This window comes from Notechis scutatus, chromosome Z (genome assembly GCF_049901735.1).
Source record: "Notechis scutatus isolate UNSWTSFEM ecotype Mainland chromosome Z, rNotScu1.2, whole genome shotgun sequence".
NCBI lineage: Eukaryota > Metazoa > Chordata > Lepidosauria > Squamata > Elapidae > Notechis > Notechis scutatus.
In genome coordinates, this window is record NC_142025.1 from 127,327,915 (window position 1) to 127,352,768 (window position 24,854).

At 40.6% G+C, this 24,854-nt stretch overlaps 1 protein-coding gene across 2 annotated transcripts in view; it reads right to left on the bottom strand.

The window, feature by feature from the left end:
- Positions 1 to 1,750: 1,750 nt before the first annotated feature.
- Positions 1,751 to 24,854, bottom strand: part of LOC113425497 (ubiquitin carboxyl-terminal hydrolase CYLD-like) — a 29,529-nt gene continuing 6,425 nt past the window's right edge. The window contains exons 4-16 of one of the 2 annotated variants that reach the window (XM_087947601.1): positions 24,727 to 24,832; positions 22,936 to 23,309; positions 21,685 to 21,853; positions 19,793 to 19,937; positions 18,803 to 18,925; positions 16,098 to 16,189; positions 14,944 to 15,007; positions 14,191 to 14,323; positions 10,456 to 10,564; positions 8,723 to 8,841; positions 6,723 to 6,939; positions 4,189 to 4,375; positions 1,751 to 2,887 (exon numbers count right to left, since the gene is read on the bottom strand). In XM_087947601.1, coding sequence (XP_087803727.1) covers positions 4,191 to 4,375; positions 6,723 to 6,939; positions 8,723 to 8,841; positions 10,456 to 10,564; positions 14,191 to 14,323; positions 14,944 to 15,007; positions 16,098 to 16,189; positions 18,803 to 18,925; positions 19,793 to 19,937; positions 21,685 to 21,853; positions 22,936 to 23,309; positions 24,727 to 24,832 — 1,836 coding nt within the window. In that variant the 3' untranslated portion in view covers positions 1,751 to 2,887; positions 4,189 to 4,190. Of the gene's footprint in view, positions 4,376 to 6,722; positions 6,940 to 8,722; positions 8,842 to 10,455; positions 10,565 to 14,190; positions 14,324 to 14,943; positions 15,008 to 16,097; positions 16,190 to 18,802; positions 18,926 to 19,792; positions 19,938 to 21,684; positions 21,854 to 22,935; positions 23,310 to 24,726; positions 24,833 to 24,854 lie in introns of both variants that reach the window. The other variant, XM_026687668.2, reaches the window with a different exon arrangement.

Below are 24,854 nucleotides of genomic sequence, written 5' to 3' on the forward strand. Positions count from 1 at the left end.
AAAAGCTTTTGAAAACAGGAAACGAGAGAAAAAGAATAAAAGGGTAGGATCTGGAAGGGAGGAGACTGCCTGGAATTAAAAAAGAATTTACAGCAAAATCTCAACAAGACTTCCAAAAGATACATTCTAACTGAAATATCGCAACAAAAATCCCAGGAAGAGAAAGTTGAAAAAGAAATAAGAAGATATAACTTGGGATTATCTGGATTACTTGATGATTTCTGGATTCTTGGGTATTGTTTTGAATGACTAAAATCAATCGGATGGTTGTTTAAAACTGTTTAAAATGGCTCCACTTTTAGAAGAACTGAAAATGAAACTTAAAAAGTACAAAGAAGATGCACAAGAGAGGTTCTTTTGGCTTCGTATTTCAGTTTTTGGAAATGGAGATTTGGAATTATGAGAAACAACAAGAAATGCCTGCAGAACAAGAAGATTGCAACAAAGAAGCCATCTTTAATGAACAAGTAATCTTAGATGGGGGAAAAAAAGGAAAGGGGGGAAAGAGAATGGAAAGTTTAAGATTGGGAAAAACAACTCCAAAAAAAATAGAGTGAAAAATAAGTATAAAATCAGAAAGCAACAGAACAGGCAAATGCAGAAGAGAGAATTAGAACTAGAGAGGCAAGGGGGTAAAAGGGGGAGGGAGAAGATGAGAGGGAAGAAAGGAAAAGAAGTTATAAAGGACAGAAGCAAAATATAGAGAAACAGGGCCTATTTAGAGATAATGGGTGAAAACTTAATGGAAAAAGGGATTCTGCAAAGGTACATAAGATAGTATGGTTATATTAGAAGCAGAAATAATTTTAGAAAATATGAAACAATGTATGATTAAAATGTCTGATAAAATAGCTATTGTAATTCAGTGGAATGCTTGTCAATAAATAAATGTAACAAAAGGTATATTTAATAATTTATAAAACATATGTGAAGAGAAATAAGGGAAAAATTTATTATGGAGATTATGTGTGTTTTTAAGGAAGTATGATATTTAATTGAAAAGAAGTGTTAAAGATGTTAAGATTTTAATGATTATTAATGATAGAACTGAACTGGAATAGAATGAGGGTTTATAATTACATATATTTACAATCTTTCTTTCTTTTTTAAAGAATATAGTGTGTATTATAAGAATGTACCAAGCAGAATTCGATTGGAAGTTATGTATTATGTATTATATTGAAGGTCATAAACTTAAGGTATATATTGAAGTTTAAATAAGAGTTGAATGGATGTAATTGAAAGGTATAAAGGTGTCATACTCCAATTAGTAACTACAGGAGAAAATTTGTTTAATGAGAAAAGATAATATGAAATTGAAACAGAACAGACAAAAGTATAAATATAATGATTTGAATTGAGATGAGATAATCAAAATAAAATTGAGAAAATTAAAAGAGGGGAAAAACTATATAGAAAATGTAAAATAGTATAAGATATGGAACAGAATACAAAAAGGAGCATGAAATTGAGTTTTGTGTCTGTATAAAGAAATTCAACCCGGGACCATGCTATTTTCAAAAAAGATGTTTTACTTGTATTTTGTGTGTGAAAACCCAAATAAAACTTTATTAAAAAAAAAGAAATTTGAATCCCATTCCTGGGTGGGGGGCACCAAGGATGAGTTTGCAGCACCAAGGGGGTGGTGGACTGAAAAAGTTTGGGAACCACTGGTTTAAAGCAATAAAACCAAACAGTAATCAAGTCATAATTTCAATACTGCAACACCAATATAGAAAAAACCATTAAATTTCTTTTTAAAAAAATTTAATAGCTCTTTTAAAATAATGACAAATATTGAAAAAACAAAACAACATTGGAAAAGATAAAAATACATACTTTGCCAAAAGGAAAAAAACCCACATAGAAAGTTCTTTTAAAAAGTGAAAAAAATATAAAGGAAAAAAAAGGTGTATCGTTTTAGCAGTAACTAGTTAAAATTCTATTAGATAAAATAGTTATTTATTGCAATTTTTATTCAAGTACACACAGACACACACATAATTTATGTATCATTTTAAGTTGTATTTTGTTTAAATGAGCCCTGTATTTCATTATATTTGTCCATACAAATTCTACATCTATAGGCAATTCACTTACAGATGTCAAGTGCTGTCAGGCCCTCAATCCATTGAAGGAAAAGCCATACATTTACCTTACCAATGTTATAATGTCAGTTATTTAGTTATAATAAAGACACAGAGAAGCCATTGCCCAGTTGTCAAATTCTAAGGACAAGGTACATAGTTCAAAAGAATACTATTGACTGAAAATTCTAGTTTTTTCTCATATGATTATATTTATGTAATTTAGTACTTTCTCCCAAAACTTGGTAAGTGCAAGACTGTAAAAAGGTGTGTTTTAAAAAACCATTACTTTATCTCCAACAAAATGTTGTTTTTAAAAATCCTTTTCTATACATACATAACAAATTCTAAGTAATATTTTTTGTTCTATAAGTCATAATTTGAATCCAGTGGCACTCTTGCTACAGAAGTTCAAATAGTCTCTAATTGTCTAGGCAACAGAAGAATTTCAAAATTATTTATTCCATTAATTTCTTATGATCTTCATATCATATTGAATAATTGATAAGAAGTATCTTTTAAAATGAATAACAGTTTTTTTTTAAATGTAAAGGATTTAACAAGTTGTTCTAATATATCAAGTGTCTCAAAGCTAAACATACTGGTGATCCAATGTTGTTAACAAACAATGTAACTGTAAATATAACCATGAAGTAAATAATTTTTGTCTTTTAACACAGACCGTTAAGTTTCATCATCCTCTATCAGTTGGTACAAATTCAATAGCTCTCTTTCCATTCAATTTTTCCATATTACACCATTGTTTTAATCTCTCTTGAAAAGGGTGTCCAATTCATATTCTAGAATAGAATAGATAAACAGAGTTGGAAGGGACCTTGGAGGTCTTCTAGTCCAACCCCCTGCCTTGGCAGGAAACCCTTCACCACTTCAGACAAATGGTTGTCCAATCTCTTCTTAAAAACTACCACTGTTGGAGCATTTACAACTTCTGGAGGCAAGTTGTTCCACTGATTAATTCTTCTAAATGTCAGGAAATTCTTCCTTAGTTCTCGGTTGCTTCTCTCCTTGATTAGTTTCCACCCATTGCTTCTTGTCCTGCCCTCAGGTGCTTTGGAGAATAGCTTGACTCCCTCTTCTTTGTGGGAGCCCCTCAAATATTGGAAGACTGCTAGCATGTCTCCCTTAGTCCTTCTTTTCATTAGACTAGACATACCCAATTCCTGCAACCATTATTTTTATGTTTTAGCCTCCAGTCCCCTAATCATTTTTGTTGCTCTTCTCTGCACTCTCTCTAGAGTCCCAACATCTTTTTTACATCGTGGCGACCAAAACTGAAAGCAATATTCCAAGTGTGGCCTTACCACATGATTCTAATTTACAGGTGATTTTGAAAGGACCCCAGAACACACATCAGGTCTATGTGTCTGGAGACAAAGTATCATCACTGAGAAGACTCTGTTTTTTGCCACCACTTCTTTAATCTGAGAGTGTGATGACTCGGTGAAAGGACTGGAACAGCCCACAAGTTTCATGCAGTTGAAAAAGATCCTTTAGGATTGGTTTAGAAGCACCCAAGCAGAGGATGGGTTTAGAAGCATGATTGTCTTAATTTTTTTTTTACATTCACATACAATATCCAAACATCCTTTGATAAGTTGTTCCAAGTGGATAGAGTTAGTTTGATTGTGTCCACCATCCCTAAAATGTTTAAAATGGTGAAGAGTGGTCAGGGGAAGTCTTTTTTAAACATTTCGTCTAGATTAGCATTAAAGGAAGGGCAGATTCCAATATGGCTTCCATCTGTAAAGTTCTAGGTTACAATATATAGACTTTGCTTCTGAATTGTTCTCTCAGGTTATTTCTTGCAAAGGTTCTGGTTTAAATGTCTATGGAGATTCTCAATCATCCAGGTCATGGTTGTCCCAAAGGTGCTTTTTTCAAGAGGCAACCTGAGCTGAAGAAGCTCTTTTGACAAGAAACAAAATGTCTTCAAAGAAAAACCAGAAACTCCAGTTGCCTCTTGGAAAAAAAGCACCTTTGGGTTCTGGTTTAAACACTCAGGTTTGCAGCCACATCAGTCACAGGATTCCTGCAGCCACATAGTTTCTCTCTCTTCTACAATCTCCTGTCTCACCCAAACCTTTATTTGTAGAGGCTGAGGGAAGGACTGTGGTAGAAGCACATGTAAGCATCACAGAGCAAGCGGCGGGCATAAGAGGGCAAAGATTTGGGATCCAAGCCTTGCAGAGTTTCTATGGGCATTTCCAAGTAATCTGCTACTTCTGAACAAGGTGTGACCTGAGGGATGTTAAAGCCATTCAATCCACCTTGGGAAAGAAAAAAAATATAGGCATAAGGATTGAGGGTATGCATGGAAAGAAACAGAAGAGGAAAGCAAATCAACTTACTATTGGAATTCCAACCTTTGATCAGTGGGATTTCGGCCCTTTCAATAAACAGCATCTCTGAAAATGTCTACCTTTATTTATTTTTCTGAGATTTAGGGGAAAAAAAATTCAGGCCAAGCAAAAGTCCCCATCAAGTATCCAATAAATTTGCTTATTAAGACCATTATAAGATATTTATCCAAGCAACAAACATATTGTTTAGATTTCAGGCTATCATGGCTGCTGTTCATTTGAATTGTATGTTTTATGTTCTCAAAAGTAAGAGAAAAATAAAGACTCCTTTGAGCTAAGCTCAATGCCTGGTATAGCACTGAGCAATAGCACTTACACTTATATACCGCTTCACAGTTCTTTATAGCCCTCTCTAAGCTGTCTACAGAGTCAGCATATTGCCCCCAACAATCTGGGTCCTCATTTTACTGACCTCAGGAGGATGGAAGGGTGAGTGAATGGTGAAAGGCATGGTGAGAATGGAGCGAAAGGTGAGATTTGAACTGCTGGCAGCTGGAAGTCAAAAGAAGTAGCCTGCAGTATTGCATTCTAACCACTGCACCATCACAGCTCTCAATGGAGGTAGCTTGCCATTGCCACCTTCTGATTAATTAATTAATTCATTATTAATTGATTATTGTTTTAGGCTAGCCCAATGTTTCTCAACCTTGGCAGTTTGAAGTCAATCCCTCTTTAAATGGTCAATGATGAAAAACATTGATCCAACCAAAAGCCATGGGGTTTTCTAGAGGTTCATATTCAAGTATGAACCAGGTCTGATCTGATTTAGCTTTTCAAGATTAGTCAGAGTTAATTAGGGACTGCCCCCTGTTATAGCACATCACTTAGACTTATGTACCACTTCACAATGCTTTACAGCCCTGTCTAATCAGTTTACAGACTCAGCCTATTATCCCCAGCAATCTGAATCCTCATTTTACTGACTTCGGAAGGATGGAAGTCTGAGTCAACCTTAAGCCTGGTGAGATTCAAACTGCCCAACTGCAGGCAGTTATTGCAGTTATGGCTCACTTTAAGTTACTGTATACACATTTTAACTCTGCCTAGGTTATTGGAACTTCCATTTACTTTTTAAATCCCATTTGTGTGCAAATAATCTTGCCTATAAACAATAATAGTAGAGGGGATAAGAATGATTCAACCAAACTGCAAACTGAACAGTTGATTAATTTGTGGAATTGGATACAGGTTAAGTCCTCTATTTACAACTGTTCTTTTAGTGACCATTTGAAGTTACAACAACATTGAACAAAGTGACTTTGGCCATTTTTCACACTTACGACCACTGCAGCATCCCCATGGTCACATGATTTACATTCAGATGCTTGACAGGATGACTCACATTTATGACGATTGCAGCATCCTGAGAGGGTCACGTGATCCCCTTTTATGACCTTCTGACAAGCAAAGTCAATGGGGGAGCTTAACCACCGTGTTATTAATTTAAGAACTGCAGTGATTCACTTAACAAATGTGGCGAGAAAAGTTGTAAAATAGTAAGAAGTCATTTCTCACTTAGCGATATAAATTTTGGGCTCCATTGTGGTCATAAGTTGAGGACTCCCTGTAGGGATGGACGTCAAATTTTTTAGCAACGGGTTCTCTGCCCAGTTGCTGGGTGGGCGTGGCCATGGTGGGCATGGCCTAGTTGGCCTCCTGCACCATGGTGTGTGTGGGGGGGTGTTTTTGCCCTCCCCTGGCTCTGGAGGCTTTCCTCGAGTCTCCGGGAGGGTGAAAACAGCCTCCCCGGGCTCTGGAGGCTCTTTGGAAGCTGAAAATGGATCCATTTCTGGCCTTCCTGAACTTCCGGAGGCCAGTTTTTCACCCTCCTTGAGCCTCCGCGCACGCCCTGCATTTATCTGCATCCAAAACAGGCTGCGTGGGGACTCGTAGGAGGGGAGGGCCAGGGGTGGGATTTGTGGTTTCTCCAAACTGCATAGAATCTTAGCTAGGGGCTCTCTCGAATCCTGGCAAACCCCGAGCAGCCTACCTCTGACTTCCTGTACTTTCCAATTGTCAATTTGGACAGCGTTTAATACTTCAACCTATTTGCAAAGAAGGCTTTTTTGTTTTCTGAATCCCCTCAAAAAGTCCAAATCAAACTAATTCTGAGGATTCAGTTTCAACGTTCAGACAGAGGGAGATTTCCAAGTCAGTTCACTACTGGAATGTAACTGAGTCAACAAATCAGTCCAATTTCACAAGCTAAACAAACCTTGGTTTTCTTTGGAAAACACGTTTTGAAAAAACTCACCCTCACGGTCTGCCATACTATCAAAGAAAAGCCACTGGTGGACATCTGGGCCGTGGCGGGTAAAGCCCACATAATGACTTGTTTCAATGCAGAGAACTGCAAAGAGCTGCATTGTCTGGCGGGGAATGGTCTCTGGCAAAGAGCCAAAGTGAGAAAACTCCTCAGGAAGATGCAGAGGACGGGGTTGGTGGTACCGTCGGGCCCGGTGCTTGTGAACCTGTAGATTAGTGCCCAAAGAACACCAAAAGATAGTAAACAAATCTGCCTTGAGTCTTTCCAGTTGGGCAAACATACACACTTAGTAATTTGTTCCCGTGCTTCCCCCAAAATAAGACTGCGTCTTATATTAATTTTTGCTCCAAAAGAGACATTATTTTCCAGTTAGGTCTTATTTTCAGGAAAATACGGTACTAAACATGTCTGTTTGGCTGACCATCTTAACTGGGGCTTATTTGGGTGGTATGGATATTATTCTGAGCATCATGAAAAATCATGCTAGGGCTTATTTTCTAGGAGGGGCTTATTTTCGGGAAAATATGGTAACAACAATAAAACCAGAATTAATCAAGCAACACAAACTCAGATGACTCTTTTGCAAGGTCCTTTCTTGATTATTGAGTTATCCATTACCTTTTTTCCCTTTTATTAAAAAAAAGCTCCACTATAAACAGGACTAGAAGCATGTATTTCCTATCTCAGAATTCATGAAGCCTTTAGGCATGAAATCCTAACCCTTTGCTCAGTGTAGGAATCCACATTCTGGAAAGTCTAAAATTCCCAGATAGATGGTTATCTAGCTTCCATTTGATCACATCCAATGAAGGAGAGCAACCTGAGTAATTGTGCAACTGCTCTTCTAAAGCAGAATTCCCCAACTTTTCTAGGTTGTCGGCCTGAGAGCAGAAGGGGCGCGATGGCTTTACACGCATGTGCACATGTGAAGTGCACGAATGAGGTCACGAGTGCATACACAATGCAAACAGGGCCACGAGCACAAAGCTCACCGCAATGCTAGTGCAAGCACAATACTCAGCTTGATGCTCACAACGCTAGCGCTTGTGTGACCTGCGCAATGCTTGTCACACTAGTGTGGAGTGTGGGTGACCACATAGACACATGTGCACTGGCCAGCCACTCACATAGTCTGGTTGCTAGTAGGATACGGCCCAGTAGTGGGCTGCAGCTGACAGGTTGGGGACCCCTGGTCTAAAGCATTTTTTATAAGCATCTTCTAATAAGTAATTACTACCTGTTTTCTCCTTTAATCCATATCCTGCTTTCTGGAAGAGGAGAGGGCAGGTATTCTATTCAACGAGTTATCAGATATTAGAAGAAGAGAATTATATTCCTCTTCACTCACCTTTTTGAAGACTATACATACCCAGAATAAGCCACATAGAATAGCTCCACTGCATGATAGGCGGCAAATAAATTTAACAAAAAAATAAATACAAAAAAATAAGGCAAAGCAAGCACAGGAATCTTCTTTAACATGGCTTTGGTGTGTTGGGCTGAAACCTTGGATTTCTAATTTTAGTACATGCAACTGACACCAAATTTTTTAAAAGACAGTTTGACAATAGCAATAGCACTTAGACTTATATACCGATTCACAGTGCTTTTACAGCCCTCTCTAAGCAGTGTACAGAGTCAGCATATTGCCCCCAACAATTTGGGTCCTCATTTTACCCACCTCGGAAGGATGGAAGGCTGAGTCAACCTTGAGCGTGGTGAGATTTGAAATGCCAAATTGCAGGCAGCCGGCAGTCAGAAATAGCCTGCAGTATTGCATTCTAACCACTATGCCACCACAGTATCATGATACTCATGGTTTTACCCTCAGCAGAATTACATCTGTCAAATACATTCCAACTTTTCTGCATTAAGTGGGGGGTGGATCCTAACTAGAAACTCTGAGCCATCCTTTGGCTATATATTATTTGTCAAACAAAACATAGCTTAAGGAAGTAACCTGGGAAGGAAAGCCAGCACAAAGATACCTGCTGACTGCATATCTTGCAGAATTGTTTGATGTGTTGCATGCCAAAACTAGGATCCCGGTAGCAATCTGGACACTCCATCACAGCCAGTCCTTGGCATAAAGAACATTCTCTGGGAGCTGCAGGGGTAAAATCAGAAATGTTGGGCTAAGTTAGAAGTTAAAAGCAACACGTTAGCTGTGGATTATGTGAAATGACATTCAATACTCGGTAATTATTGCCAAGTAAAAACTGATGTAAATTTTGTTTGCCCTACAAAGAGGAAGGCATTCACCACAAACATTTTTTCCCTTTCTCCAGGCCTAAAAAACTGGGGGGAAAAATCAGTTGGTGACTTTGAAATCTACCAACAGACAAAAGGAACACAGTAAGAATAGCAATAGCACTTAGACTTATATGCTGCTTCACAGTGCTTCACAGCCTTCTCTAAGCGGCTTACAGAGTCAGCATATTGCCCCCAACAATCTGGGTCCTCATTTTACCCACCTCGGAAGGATGGAAGGCTGAGTCAACCTTGAGTGGAGTTCATTTATGGGCCTTCATTGTTCCAAGATGTAGTGAAGGCCACAGGTTTAGGTAAATATTAAAGAAGGCAAAGTAGCAAATTGTGAAGGATGAAAGCTCAGTGAAGGAGAAGCTCAAAAGTTTTCAAAGGGAGCATTCAACTTCTCTGTGATTCCTTACTTGTTTAGTCACCTTTCTTCTAGGATCTCAAGGCAGCATAAATAACATTTATTCTCCTTTTCTCCCCACAACCACCTCACCAGATTGAACTAACAGAGCAAGATTGACCGAAAGTAATCATGCTCTATTAGTTAATCCAAATAATTTTAATAGTGAAGGACATTTCAGCTTGGGACTTTCTGGCCCTTGTCCACCATTTTAATTACCATTACATTAAACCAACCACAATGAGTAGAGGAAGGTTTGAGAGATTCCACAAAATATCTATGGCAGTTAGCATAGTAGACAAAACCATTAAGGAAAATAACCTTCACAAAGATGAAGCAGCAATGTTTACCTAGGCAAAAGATGTTGTGATCCAGAACTAGAAGATAATATATGGAAACGGGTCAGGCAAATACCTTCATATTTCACTGAACTATTACAAGGGGGAGGAGATAACGCACAATCATATTTCCAAGATTCTAGTATTATTATTATTATTATTATTAACATAGCCAATCTCATTACAAAATAGTTTTAGCTTTCCTGTGATTTCCTGGTCTTGTCTGTCTTGTGGGGAGGCTAAACTGAACCAGTTTTTGCCCTTAACCTGTTCTAGATCAGGGGTGTCAAACTCAAAAACTGTGGGCTGGATCTGGCCCATGGGGAGGTTAGATCTGGGCCGTGGGGCCACCCTGGAAACAGCAAAGGACCAGTCTGTGGTGCCTCTGCCAGCAAAAATGGAGCTTGGGAGGGCCACGTATGGCCCTTGCGAGCTCCATTTTTACTGGCAGAAGGTTGCAGGAGGCTGTCGCAGCTGGAAACGGAGCTCAGGAGCCCGTTTTTGCTGGCAGAACACTTGGGCCACCACAGGCTCCCCCGATATGAGTTGACATCGAGCTGCCTCCCCACCATGGCCCCACCCCCCCAAGGTCAAACACAACCCTGATGTGGCCCACAATGAAATCGATTTTGAGACCCCTGTTCTAGATTCTCAGATGATGTACATAGCACATACGATTGAAGTCCTATGACAGAGATATATGCTTCTCTCTCTCATCCCTTACTTTCTTCCAGAAGATCCGTGAGGTCAAGTTCCAGGCTGGGTTGGATAGTCCGAAAGGCTTTGAAGTTCTTCCCATTCCGAGGCATCTGAAGGATGAGGCATGAAGGGGCCTGTCAAGAAGAAAGGAAGCACCCGGATGAGATTGGAATAAAGATTAGATGAGAATAGAATAGAATAGAATTCTTTATAGGCCAAGTATGATTGGACACACAAGGAATTTGCCTTGGTACAAATACTCTCAGTGTACATAAAAGAAAAGATACATTCGTTAAGAGTCAAGAATCATAAGGTACAAAACTTAAGAATAGTCATAGGGTGCAATAATCAATCAAATCATACTAGGAAACAGTCAATATAAATCGTAAGGATACAAGCGACAAAGTTACAGTCAATCAGTGGGAGGACTACTGTTGGGCCCCCATTTTGCATACAGAACTCCCCCCCCCCCAAAAAAAAGGCAGATCTAATGTTTTTCAAATCTGTTTCAAGAAACCATGGAAAAGTACAGGTAGTACAGGTAGTCCTTGACTTACAACAGTTTGTTTAGTGACCATTGAAAGTTACAATGGCATTGAAAAAAGTGACTTATGAGTGCTTTTTAAAGAGGCAACTGGTTTTTCTGGTTTTTCTTTGAAGGCCATCCAAGAAGCTTGTTCAGCTCTTCAGAGCTTCTTCAAGAAGCTTCTTCAGAGCTGAATAAGCTTCTTGAATGAAAAGCATAATCATCTTCAAAGAAAAATCAAAATAATGTTCAAAGAAAAATCAGAAAGTCCACTTGCCTCTTGGAAAAGCACTTTTGGGGCAACCATGACCTGGATTAGTGAGAATCTCAAACAGAAGTTTGACTTTTAAGGGTTTTTCACACTTAAAAACATCCACATGATCAAAGTTCAGATGCTTGGCAATTAACTCATATTTTTGATGGTTGCAGTGCTATGTATCCCCTTTTGTGACCTTCTGACAAGCAAAGTCAATGGGGAAACCAGATTCATTTAGCAACCATGTCACTAACTTCAGTGATTCACTTAACAACTTTGGCATGAAAGGTCATAAAATGTGACAAAATTCACTTAACAAATGTCTTGCTTAGCAACAGAAAATTTTGTGCTCAATTGTGGTTGTAAGTTGAGGACTACCTGTATTGCATACAGTAACTGCCTTGGATAAGATTACTCAAGGCAGTCCAGCTTTAAAAATTAATTTGAATTCGTTAATTTTTGTTCTCTGTGCAATTATAAATGTGCTGATAATTTTCTACCCTCAAGATATAGCCATAGGTTTTTAAAAAACAATAATTTCTTTACATTATGTTTCATGGATGAAAGGAGAAAAAGAGCACAATCGCAATTAAAACATTCTGTATTTTTCGGACTATAAGACGCACTCCCCCCCACAAAAAAAAGTGGGTGGAAATGTTTGTGCGTCTTATAGAGTGAATACAGGCCTGTTTTTGGCCTACCAAACCCTCAGCGGGTCCTATTTTTGCCCTCCCCAGCATCCAGAAGCACTCTGCAGACCAAAAGTGGGCTCATTTTTGGCCTCCCAAACCTTCCGTGTGTCCCTTTTTCAGCCTCCCCACAGATGTCTCCGGAGGCCAAAAACAGGCCCATTTTTGGTCTGCAGAGTGCTTCTGGGCACTGGGGATGGCAAAAATGGGACCTGTGGAGGGTTTGGGAGGCCAAAAATGGGCCTGTTTTTTGGCCTGCAGAGTGCTTCTGGATGCCGGGAAGAGCAAAATTGGGACGCACAGAGGCAAACTATTTTTTTTTCTTGTTTTCCTCCTCTAAACCCAGGTCTGTCTTATGGTCCAGTGCGTCTTATAGTCCGAAAAATACGGTAATTTAAAGAATTGGGAGTGACCAAATGAGAAATTACAATTGATTCAATTTTATTTACAGCTATAGTTAACTAAAATAGGGCTATACTACTTATATGTATATAGCACAATATAATTTGTAATCCCCTTTATTTGTTCCAAAGAGGGCCATTACATAGCATTTATTTATAATATTTAGAATGACAATAGCAATAGCACTTAGATTTATATACTGCTTCACAGTGCTTTATAGCCCTCTCTAAGTGGTTTACAGAGTGTGATGCCTCTGTCGGAGTCTGAATCCGAGGAAGAAGACAAACAGTTGACAGGGAGTGGGAGTGTGGCTCTGTTGGCTGTGGAGGAAACTGGGGAAGGGCAAAGTCTGGCTGGGCAGAACAGGGGAAGGGCAAAGTCTGGCTGGGCAGAGGTAGAACAAGGGAGAGGGAGTTCAGAGGAATACCCAGGCCCACCTATCCCTTCATCCTACAGCACGCAGGAAGGAATGAAGAAGAGAGCAACGTGGGTTGCATGGCTTATGGGGGAGGAAAGGGCCCTGATTCCCTTCATTAGCCACATCTGGGAAGAGAGTTTAAAAGAATAGCATGCTGAGTGCGGCATCTGCTGGGAACAAACGTGAGTTTATCTTGTATTGACTTTGGTTATCTGCGTTCCTGGCACCCTCCCAACCATGTTGAATTACTACCATTCCTTCAGGTCTGGAATTCCTTCTCTTGCCATGGCAGACGAATTACCTCATCTTGCCTTGATTGGACTTATACTTACAGTTTTTGTTGACCACATTTTGGACTTGATTCTCTGCAGCGAAAGACTGTTTCTGAGAGAGTTTTTCTCCAGCCCAGAGGTAACCAGGACATTGGGGGCAAAATTGGAATTAATAATTAATTAATTAATGATTACCTGACTGTGTTGCCTTTGTGCCATGCCCCAGGTCATCACACAGAGTCAGCCTATTGTCACCAACAATCTGGGTCCTCATTTTACCCAGCTTGGAAGGTTGGAAGGCTGAGTCCACCTTGAGCTGGTGAGACTCGAACTCCTGGCAGTGAGCAGTGAGTTAGCCTGCAGTACTTCATTCTAACCACTGCGCCATCACAATTCTTTGGGAATGAACTAAAACATTTGGTGACTACATGGAGACTTGGGGAAACCTTACCCTGGCAGCTTGGCCCAAAACATGAACATGTAATACAGGTAGTCCTCGACATACGACCATAATCCAGCTCAAATTTCTATTGCTATGTCAGACAAGTGGTTAAGTGAATTTTGTCCCATTAACAACCTTTCTTGTCACCGTTGTTAAGTGAATCACTGCAACTGTTAAGTTAGGAACATGGTTGTTAAATGAATCCAGCTTCCCCATTGACTTTGCGTGTCGGAAGGGCACAAAACATGATCACATGACCTCAGAACACTGCAACCATCATAAGTACCAGCAAGTTGCCAAGCATCCAAATGTGATCATGGGGATGCTGCAATGGTCATAAGTGTGAAAAACTGTCATAAGTTACTTTTTACAGTGATATTGTAACTTTGAACAGTCACTAAATGGACTGTTGTAACTTGAGGGCTACCTGTAGTCAAGATGATGGCTACAATAATGGAACTAAATCACTCTGATCGTGCAATGTGCCTGACCTTAAATCAGGGGTCTTCAAACTTGACAGCTTTAAGACTTGTGGACCTCAACTCCCAGAATCCCTCCTCCAGTCATGTTAGCTGAGGAATTCTGGGAGGTGAAGTCCACAAGTTTTAAAGCTGTCAAGTTTGAAGACCCTTGCCTTAGACCAACCTTCTGTACCCTGCAGTCCTTCAAATGTGGTACAAGTTGTCTTGCTGAAAACAATATTCTGAGGTGATGGGAAGGTCACATCTGTGTATCTTTTCGGTCCTGTATCTCACCTCTGTGAATTTGAGATCCCCAATCACCAGTGATCCCTCCAGAAGCTCTTGAACTGTTGGGACCACATGAGTTGGGTGGTCTTCAGTAAATATCTGGTAGAATATGCAGCCATGAGGGTCCTGGCCAGCTGAGCTGTGTTCAAAGGGGAGAAAAAGAGAATTCGAGTAGGGGATACTACTGGAATAAACTGTGACAAAATTTGTAAATGTAGGGAAAATGTAGGGAAAACAGAGTCTACTATGGATTACTTTCTTGATCAAAGTTTCTGTCCCTCAGGGTTGCAAAAACTATTCTAAGGAGTGCAGAGATACTGCCTAGCAAAACAGAACAATCAAAATAAGGTGAAATAGAAATTTAGGGGTGTTTTGTGGGCACAGTAACTTCATTGCTTTATAACTAAAAATTATTATATATTATTATCCTGTACCTATCTTAGGTAATCAAAGTCAGTCTTTCTCTCTCTCTGTCCCCCTCACACACACAAATATCCATGAGTCCCTATTTTAATTTACCTCAGTGTATGCCCCATTTTGAGTTTGAAACAGTTGTTAAACATGTAAAATGGGCTGCTTTGTGAGTTCTGAGTAATTGAAACCACCTCATTTTGAATGCAAAACAGACACCTTTGCCTCCAAACTAAACGTTTTGAGCCCCAAATGGAGAATCTTGAATCTGAGACAGTCTGAATTGTTCTGCACACCACAAACGTACAGCATGGGACTATGAAATAGAAAACAGCTTATCCTTCTCACCGGATCTGAAAGAGAGGCTCCATCTTTAGCACTCGGAAGAGCAGGGTGAGGAACTCTTCTGGGTCTGTCAAGAGAAAAAAGCAAAAATGCTGAGGTAATTTTTCCTCCCCCACTTGTATGCCCCATTCAGACAAACCTACTTTTCCTTGAGGAAAGAAAGGAAGAATAGAAATAACCTTCCTTCCCAATTATATCCCCATTTTTCCTCTGAAGCTCAACAGCAGTGGGAGCCATCTTAGATAACAAGAAGACCTCTTCCTATTTCCCCAACTGTCAGAAGATCTGTAAATGCTAATACATTGTTGGAAAGAGATGGACACTCCTGATGGCCAAGATAGTTCATTATCAATTGATGACAGAATACAATATTCCATAAAATGAAAAGATGTGTCAATATGTGTTCTGACCCAGCTTCCCAAACACGAAAAACCCTCTGAAGTGAACACAGAAAATTTTTATTAGGCATGCCAGGAACCCTGGCAAAAAGTTTCTCCTTCAATGCAAGCTAACAAGTCCAGCTGATCGGAAGATGAATAGTTGTCTGCCACATCTATTCATCGCCGCCCACTGCCTTTTATCCCCAGAGCTAGGGTGGGGCCTTGCTAGCAGCAGTGACTCTTCCATCCTAAGGATCAGTCCACAGATTTCCACTGCTTTCCTCTCCTCTGTCTTCTGCACATCAAGCACTGGACCCAGCTGTTCCTCCTCTTCCTTATCAGTCACCTCCAGACCTGGGGGCTGTTGACTCTCTATCTGAGGGCTGATGGATGGCCCAGGCTCCGCCTCTCTCTCTCTCTCTCTCTTCCCCCCACCCCAGCTCTATTCCCTCTTCCCCATCAATCTGATATTGCCTTGATGCTGACCTTGACTCCCATGCCTCCTCCTCATCTGATTCGGCTGCTGGAGGGGCCGACGGCTGACACGCCACAAAAATATGGTTCTGTATGATCCAGAATTAATAATATGCTACAGGACTGGACTAGATTTATACTAACATTATACAGATCACTCAACTCTCCACCCCCTTCCCTTCTCTTCCCTTCCTTCCCCGTTCTTTCTCCATCTTTTACAATTGCCAAAATGGGTCCTTCAGCTTACTATTCAACCCATCCCCCCATCCTGCCATTCACAATCAGACGTGCACAGGCTCAAACCTTTTTCTTCGCTGGTGAAGCCAGAGGAGTGTCCAGCTGTTTCCAAAACTTTCCGCAAGGCCATGATTTTGGTAGCACACACGTAGCCATTCCTATCAGGTAGGGGGAAAAAATCATACACACACACACAAAGTCAGTTTTAAGATTAACAGAGTTGGAAGGGGCCTTGTAGGTCATCTAGTCGAGAGACCTTACACCATTTTCCTCCAATCTCTTCTTGAAAACTCCAGTGATGAAGTTCCCACAACTTCCAAAGGCAAGCTGTTCCAATGGTTGATTGTTCTCACGGTCAGAAAATGTCTCCTTAAGTTTTCACCCACTATTCCTTGTGTGGGCTTCAGGTGCCTTGGGAAATAGCTTGATCCCATTCCTCTCTGTGGCAGCCCCTCAAATATTGGAACACTGCTATTATGTCCCGCCTGGTCCTTCTCTTCTCTACACTAGCCATGCCCAGTTCCTGTAACCATTCTTCAACCATTTGTTTTAGTCTCCAGTCCCCTAATCATCCTGATTGCTCTTCTCTTCACTTTTTCTAAAGTCTCAACATATTTTTTATAGTGTGGTAACTAAAACTGGATGTAGTATTCTAGGTGTGGTCTTACTAAGGCTTTATAGAGTGGTATTAGTACCTCAAACAAAAGTACCTCAAACAAAGGGTTATTAAAAAGTTTGCCTTTTTCCAGAGATGGCAAGAGATTGATAGGCAAGAAGGAGTTGTCAGTCTTTCCATAAAATACATGACTGAGTGGTCCCTGATTTATAGTCATAACGGAGCCTGTCCATCATACGATTAAATCGTGATAAGTCTTAAAACAGGGCACCTATGTGAGGGACCCAATTTTACGATCTCTTTTGCATGATCATTAAGTAGATGCCAGGGTCATTAAGTAAACCAATGGTTCACTATGGGTATTTTTTGTTAAAAAGTCAGAAATAAATGCTGGTTTTCAGCAAAAAAAAAAAAAAAACTGTTCTAAAATACAGTCATGCTGCAAATAGAGGTAAATGTGACAAGCATCTGACTGTCAGGGTTCTGACGGATGCCCTAATTAATTCATGAGTATCGAGCATCGAGGTGGTCATGTGATGGCAGGGAGGGAAACAGCTCTCAGAACTTTGGAACTGAGTTGTTCAGTACCTCCAGGGAGGTCTGTTGCAACTTCTAATGGTCGCTAAGCGAGGGTTGTAAGTTGAGAACTACGTGTACAAATTAGTGGTGGATCTCATGTTTGGCTAAACTACAATGGCCTGATTTTGTCTACCCCCTGGGTTTGGAAACCATGCTGCATCTTGATTTGGAGATAAGACTAAGCCAGAGCAAACGAATCATATTATGAGATAATAAAGCACAATATTCCAGTCTGTGAAAAGAACCTATGTGTCTCTTAACCCCAACTAAAGGATTCAGTTCCTCAAACAGGCCTTTATTTCTGAAAACTACTCTAGAGATGGTATTCAGCAGGTTCTGACCTATTCTGGTGAACCAGCAGCAGAAATTTTGAGTAGTTCGGAGACCGGTAAATACCACCTCTGACTGGAGATTTTACAGCATCCTTCCCCTGCCACGCCCACCAAGCCACACCCACAGAACCGGTAGTAAAATAATTTGAATCCCACCACTGAGTACCACCCTTGTGAATGTTCCTGTGATTCACCAATTAAAAGCTTAGTGGATTGATGAGCCAAAACCTCCTCCTGGAAAATCATCTCCTTCCTTCTCCTTTCCCCACTTCTCCCAGACCAACCCTGAGAATTCTTAAAGGCATCCAGCCCACTATTAACTAGATTCAACCCTGCCACTTTAAGAAACATGAAATAAAGTGAAAAGGGAGCAGGGAATGGTGATGTTTCTCCTATTATCCTAATGGGATTAACCATAGAATTCTTTATTGGCCAAGTGTGATTGAACACACAAAGAATTTGTGCCGTTAAAGAAATGCCACTGAAGAAAGCAATTTATTTAATGGCAGAATAGCATAGTTGGAAGGGATCTTGGAGGTCTTCTAGTCCAACCCCCTGCTCAGGCACGAAACCCTATACCATTTAAGACAAATGGTTGTCCAATCTCTTCTTTAAAACCTCCCATGTTGGAACTCACACAACTTCTAGAGGCAAGTCGTTCTCCTGATTAATTGTTCTAATTATAAGGAATTTTTTTCCTTAGTTCTCAGTTGCTTCTCTCCTTGATTAGTTTCCATTCGTTACTTCTCGTCCTGCCTTCAGGTGCTTTGGACCTTCTTCTTTATGGCAGCCCCTTAGATATTGGAACAATGCTATCATGTCACCCTCTAGTCCTGCTTTTCATTAAACTTGTAACTGTGTCTTCTGTCTTGAATTTGTGAAAGGATCCCCCAAAACCTTTTCTTCAATGATGAAGCCCAAGGAAAGCTCAAATGTTTCCAAAATTTTCCACAAGGCCACGATTACCAATAACAATAGCTACTAGGTGTTGTTACGTGCTGGACTTTAAGAATTTACATAATGAAATAGTCTGTTTCAGGGAGAGTGAAAGAGACAGAGTGAAGATGACTCATCTACTTAGGAAACCACCCCGTCTTGCACTAACCCACCACCGTATTCTCACACTGCATTCTCACAAAAATGTTTGGCAAGCTTAGAAATTCCCAGCTGTTCTCTGTCTTGCAGAATATGTATAAATGAAAGAGAGCGACTGGACTTTTTTCAGAGGATAAACCCAAACTCACTTGCGCAAAGGGTTGACAATCTCCGTTCTCAAGAGATCTCGTGTCTCAGTGTAAGATTCCCCATCGTTCTTGTCTGCTGGGCGTAAAAGCATGGAATCCAACACAGACGTAAAGGAGAACATACTGTAAGCAGAAGAGAAAAATGGGATCTTCAGAGGTTTTCCCCCAGCTTTGAAGAGAAGTGCAGGGATGTCAAACACAAGGCCCACAGGCTGATCTGGCCCGTGATGTGGTTGAATCCGGTCCGAAAATATAAGGGCTGGCCAGCGTGGCTTTGGCCCGATCTACCCACTGTGAAAAGGAAACATGCCAGCAGTTTGGGGAGTGGCATCAAGCTGGCCACGCCCACCTAGTTGGCCATGCCTATCCAGTCGTCCATGCCCATCCGCCCAGCCCCCTGAGGTCAACCACTGATGTGGTCCTCAATAAAATTGAGTTTGACACCCCTCGTCTAGTGGTTACGAACTGGGATAAGAGAAACCGGGGAAAGGAAAAATTGGATAATACACATTAGGCTTCAACTTACAACCACAATTGAACTGGGTGTATGCGGGAGATACGTGTGCATGCGCAGAGGGGTGTGGCGTGTGCAGAGGGATTGCACGTGCATGGGGAGAGGCGCGCAGCAAATGGGGGTCATGCACGCATGCGCAGGGGGAGGAGGGTTGCATGTGGAGTGCATTATAGGTGCAGGCACGCAAGGACGAAAAGGTTAGCCATCACTGGCATATACCATTCTGATAGCCTCCATGATCAAGTGAAAACTTGAACTTGAGCTTCCCTCATCCAAATCCAATCGCCACGATTATGGCTCTCCACATCATTTATCCTTAATCTTATCCTTGCATGAAAAGGAATGTGATCTGCCAATGTTTTCTCCAATTCTCCAAGTACTGGCAGACCTTCCCAGATTCAACTAATTGTAGGCCACAGACATTTCAGCCCCAAAGGGGAAACCAAAGCAGGGTCTATACGGATAATACACCTTACCAGAACAAAGTAGCATCAAGGTAGCAAGAGTTGCAATGACCTTGGATCCCCTTCTTCCACCCTGAGAGAAATTCCAAACCTTGATTGCCCAATGGTGGTGGTGGAGTATCTTCTTCCACCTTGGCACTGGCATAGACCCGAAAGTCTAGGAGAAAAGAGCAAAGGATGGAACTAACAGCCATGCAGACACCCTTCTTGCATGGTTGCTCCTTCATCCTTTCCAGAAACAAGCTTCCAAGATTCCCCATCAGGGCTAACATAGGCTAAAACAGGAACCCTGTAAGTTGTCTCCCATCTCTCCATTAGGATAAAGTCAACAGTCCTACATTAGGAATAATGGGAGAAATAATCAGTAGTGTCAGAGAACTTCTGCCTCCAACACAGAGATGTATAACAGAGGTTGAGTATTCCTCCAAAGTACAATTTAGTGTTGGAAACAATCAGATGGGACTTTCCACTTAAAAAAAATGGAACAAAAGCAAAACCAATGAAAAGGTCTATATTAAAATATAAGCAAATAATTATTACAGTGATTTAGTTTTTCCTATAACTTCTATTTACTAGATCATTCACTTCAAAGGAGGAAAAAAGAAACAGGGAGGAAATGAGGATTCAAAACCTCTTACACCCAACTTCTGAGGGAGACCCAATTCTTCAGCCTCTCTCCTATATGACCTAGCTTGAGAGTTATTGATTAAACCCAAAGTTTAATCACTAGTTCCAGAGGAGGATTGATAACCCTTTGGAAGTTGCTACAATTCTACATGTCCCAGCCAATCTATCCAATAGCTATGGAGAGTGGATGCTTTAGTCCAGAGGTCACCAAACTTGGCAACTTTAAGGCTGGTGCAGAATTCTGGGAATTAAAAGTTCACAAGTCTTAAAGTTGCCAAGCTCAGAAACCCCCTACTTTAGTCAAATGACTTTTGCGAGACCCCTTGTTGGTTAAGAAGAAGCTAGTCAATTTCCAATCTTCAGCCCGCTTTGCTTCTAGTCTCTCTCTTGGCAACTTTAAGATCTATGGACTTCAACTCCTAGAATTCCATATCCCAGCATGTGGGCTGGGGAATTCTGAGTGTTGAAATCTACATATCTACTGTTGCCAAATATGAGAAACACTGTTTTAAATCTGGAATCAATTTCCAGAATTCCATTCCCTTGTATGACCTGGAGTGTGGCACAAAGGTAACACAGTCTCATAAGTAAGAAAAGTCCCTTTAATACCTCCAACTTTGCCCCCAATGTCCAGTTACCTTCGGCTGGAGAAAAAACTCTCTCAAAAACAGTATTTAGGTAGAGGAAATTCAGTCCGAAAACAAAGTACGTATCAACTGTAAGTAAAAATTCACACAAACCACGTTGCAGCAATTAACTGGACAGGTCAGGATAAGGAATTGTAGACTTCAAAGGCCAACAAAACACACAGAGTTGGGAAGACGCCAGGAACCCAGATAAGCCTCGACAATAAAAGATAACTCATGATTTGCTTCCAACAAGTTGCTGTGCGCAATCTCCCTTTTTAAACGCTGTGTTCCCAGCTGTAGCTAATGAAGGGAACCAGGGCATTTCCCTTCCCTGTAAGCCACACAACTCATGTTGCTCCCTTCACCGTTCCTCCCTGCATGAACTAGGATGAAGAGGGGTTGGGCCTGGATCTTCTTCTGCCTTGCTCTACCTATCCCCTGCTCTGCCCAGCCAGATATTGCCCTTCCCCAGTTTCTTCCACAGCCATCGAAGCCACGCTCACACTCCCTGTCAGCTGCTCAGCCTTCCCCTCGGAATCAGATTCCAACAGGGGCATGACACCTTGCATAGTGAGTAGGAAATTCCAGGAATTGGATTCCACATATCTTATTGCTGTAAAGCTTGAGCAACATTGCTGTAAGCCATACCCAAGGAGTTGCATCGCAAAACAGGATTTTCAGGAGTTTGCAAGGTGTCAAAACGTGAGTCAGGATGGCAGTGGCTCAGCTTGACAAAGAGGGCTTTGTTTGGTTGGCAGTAGAAATAGCGGATCCCTTTATATTGTCCATCTGTGCAGCCTGTTGGTAGCGGTTCTTCCTAGGAAAAAGTAAAAAAGAGGTGAGCTTGTACATCCCCAATTGCCCTCAACCTATTCCCTCTGTCATACAATTTATAACATCTTTCAATTCTGTTTATTAACATACCTTACTGTTAGCAACCAGAAATTCTGAAATGTGTTTTAATATTAGTAGCTTGTATTGGTAGTTAGGCTGTTAGTTTGAGCTCCAAGCTTGGCAATTTGGTTGCAAACGTTTCGCCACCATTCAAGGAGATATCATCAGTGCATTTTGAGTTGTGCTCGTCTGTCAGAACACATCTCATTAAAAGGTATTTAAAGACCTATGTTCTGACAGACAAGCACAACTCAAAACACACTGACAATGTCTCCTCAAATGGTGATGAAACGTTTGCAACCAAATTACCAAGCTTGGAGCTCAAACCAACAGCCTAGAAATTCTGAAGTTTAGTAACAAGAATTCTGGTCCCGATTATGATCATAATTAAAAGAACATCTTGCTGGCCCAGAGGTAAGGAGGATTCAGATGGCCCTGTGTTATAATATGTTAAAATATGCCAGTGTGTCTCAAACTTGTCAGTTCGAAGATGTATGGACTTCAACTTCTCCAACCAGCAAGAGGTCAACATGTTTTCAAGTTTCCAAGGTTGAGAAGCACTACATTATTATTCTCTAATTGAATGGCCATAATAGGACTGATTTTGATTTACAGATACATTTTTATTAGCATCAAGGAATTAGCAGGCATCTAACTCATCTGGGAAATAACCTTCTGAAAGTGATGTGGAATCACTGCATATCTATGGAAAACTAGACTAGTAAGAATAAAATGTGCAAATGTGCCTCTTCTTGTCTATGGAGATGCTCAATCATCCTGGTCACGGTAGTCCCAAAGATGTTTTTCCAAAAGGCAACTGGGCTTTCTTGGTTTTTTTTCTTTGAAATGTTTCACTTCTCATCCAAGAAACTTCTTCAGTTCTGAACTGAAGAAACTTCTTAGATGAGAAGTGAAATGTTTCCAAGGGAAAAAATAAGGAAGTCCAGTTGCGTTTTGGAAAAGCACCTTTGGGTGTGCCTCTTCTCCTATTTTTTCCCCTCTCACCAGCTCCAAGCCAGCAACTGTCTCATCTGCATCTGGTAAGTCTCCAATCCAACGTATCACACCATAGATGGGTGGATTATAAACCTCCACCATGGAATTGATCTCCAAGGAATGGTGGTCATATTCTCTGCTGTCCTGGTCCTCCTCGGATTCTGCCTCGCTTTTCTTCTTCTTCCTCTCAAAAACTTGTGCTATTTCTTCCTTGAGGTCCTCAAAATTTGATGAAGGGGCTAAAGGTGGAGAATTCTGGGAGAAACACTCCTTCATTGGTGGAGGATATCTGATGGAGGAAGGGGATGGGCAGTCTTCATATTCATCTGAGGTAGGGGTGGAGGAGCTGCTATTCAGGACCTCTTTACTTTTATCAACTTGTTCTTGAATATGAGGGGGGGGGGGAGAGAGAGGGAGAGAGAAAACTAAATATTTTAACCACAATCTCATGCCAATATACAAGTAGTTCTCAAGATACGACCGCAATTGAGCCAAAATTTATGTTGCTCAAGTAAAACATTTGTTAAGTGAGTTTGCCCCATTTTTCTTGCCATAATTCTTAAGTTCTTAACACTGCATCTGTTAAGTTAGTAACATGGTTGTTAAGTGAATCTGAATTTCCCCACTGACTTTGCTTGTCAGAAGGTCTCAAAAGATGATCACGTGATCCCAGGACACTGCAACCATCAGAAATATGAACCAGTTGCAAAGCCCCTGAATTTTTGGGGTTGCTGCCGCTGTTGTGTGAAAAATGGCCATAAATCACTTTCCCCCCCCCTCAAAGTCACTAAATGAACTGTTGTAAGAAGAGGATAACCAGTAGTTTTAGAAGAGTGTATGTCTTTGATGTTCAATTCCTCCCAATGTGCAATTTGGATTTTGGACACACAATTTATCCTTTTAACAATCTGAATTAAAATGAAAATCTCAACAATTCCAGAGCAAGTTTCTAGAATAGGATAGGATAGGATAAGATAGAAATAGGAATAGGAATAGGAATACAATAGGAATAGGAATAGGAATAGGAATAGGAATAGGAATAGGAAGAGAAGAGAAGAGAAGAGAAGAGAAGAGAAGAGAATAGAATTCTTTATTGGCCAAATGTGATTGGATGCACAAGGAATTTGTCTTGGTGCAAATGCTCTCAGTGTACATAAAAGAAAAGATATATTCGTCAAGAGTCAAGAATCATAAGGTACGATACTTAATGATAGTCATAAGGTACAATAAGCAATCCAATCATACTAGGAAACAGTCAATATAAATCGTAAGGATACAAGCAACAAAGTTAACAGTCATACAGTCAAAAGTGGGATGGGGTGTGTGATCAAGAGTGATGAGAGGAGTAATAGTAATACAGACTTTGTAAATAGTTGGACAGTGTTGAGGGAATTTTTTGTTTAGCAGAGAACTCTTAAAGCTTTGCAGTACCTAATAAAACCTCACAAAGAAAAAGAAGAGTGAAAGCCCCTTTGGTTATTTAATCTATTTATGAACAGATACATAAGGAATGCTTGTGCCTTAAAGATGTGCCGGTTGTGGAGACAAATCATATGGAGATAGACAAAGCTCTATTGTTGGCTGAAAATTCAAATAATTTGCAGAAAATGTTCTATACATTATAATATGCAATGGTTTTGAAAAATAATGCATCACTAACCAAGATGTCAGTGTTTGACAGGGACAATAATGAATTATTACCACAATCAAAGTTTATTCAAAAAACACAAAGGTTCAATGTTTTGGCAAAATGTGAAAAATGCAAGAATATCCCCAAACCTTGATTAGTATAAATCTTACCTTTATATACCTTGGAAAGAGGGAGCAATATCCCATATTTGGGTGATGGGAAATGACAGAGAGGTGTGCCTTTGAAGTAACCATCCCAGGATCCCACAGGCTGATCCTGTAGCAGGATTTAAAAGTAG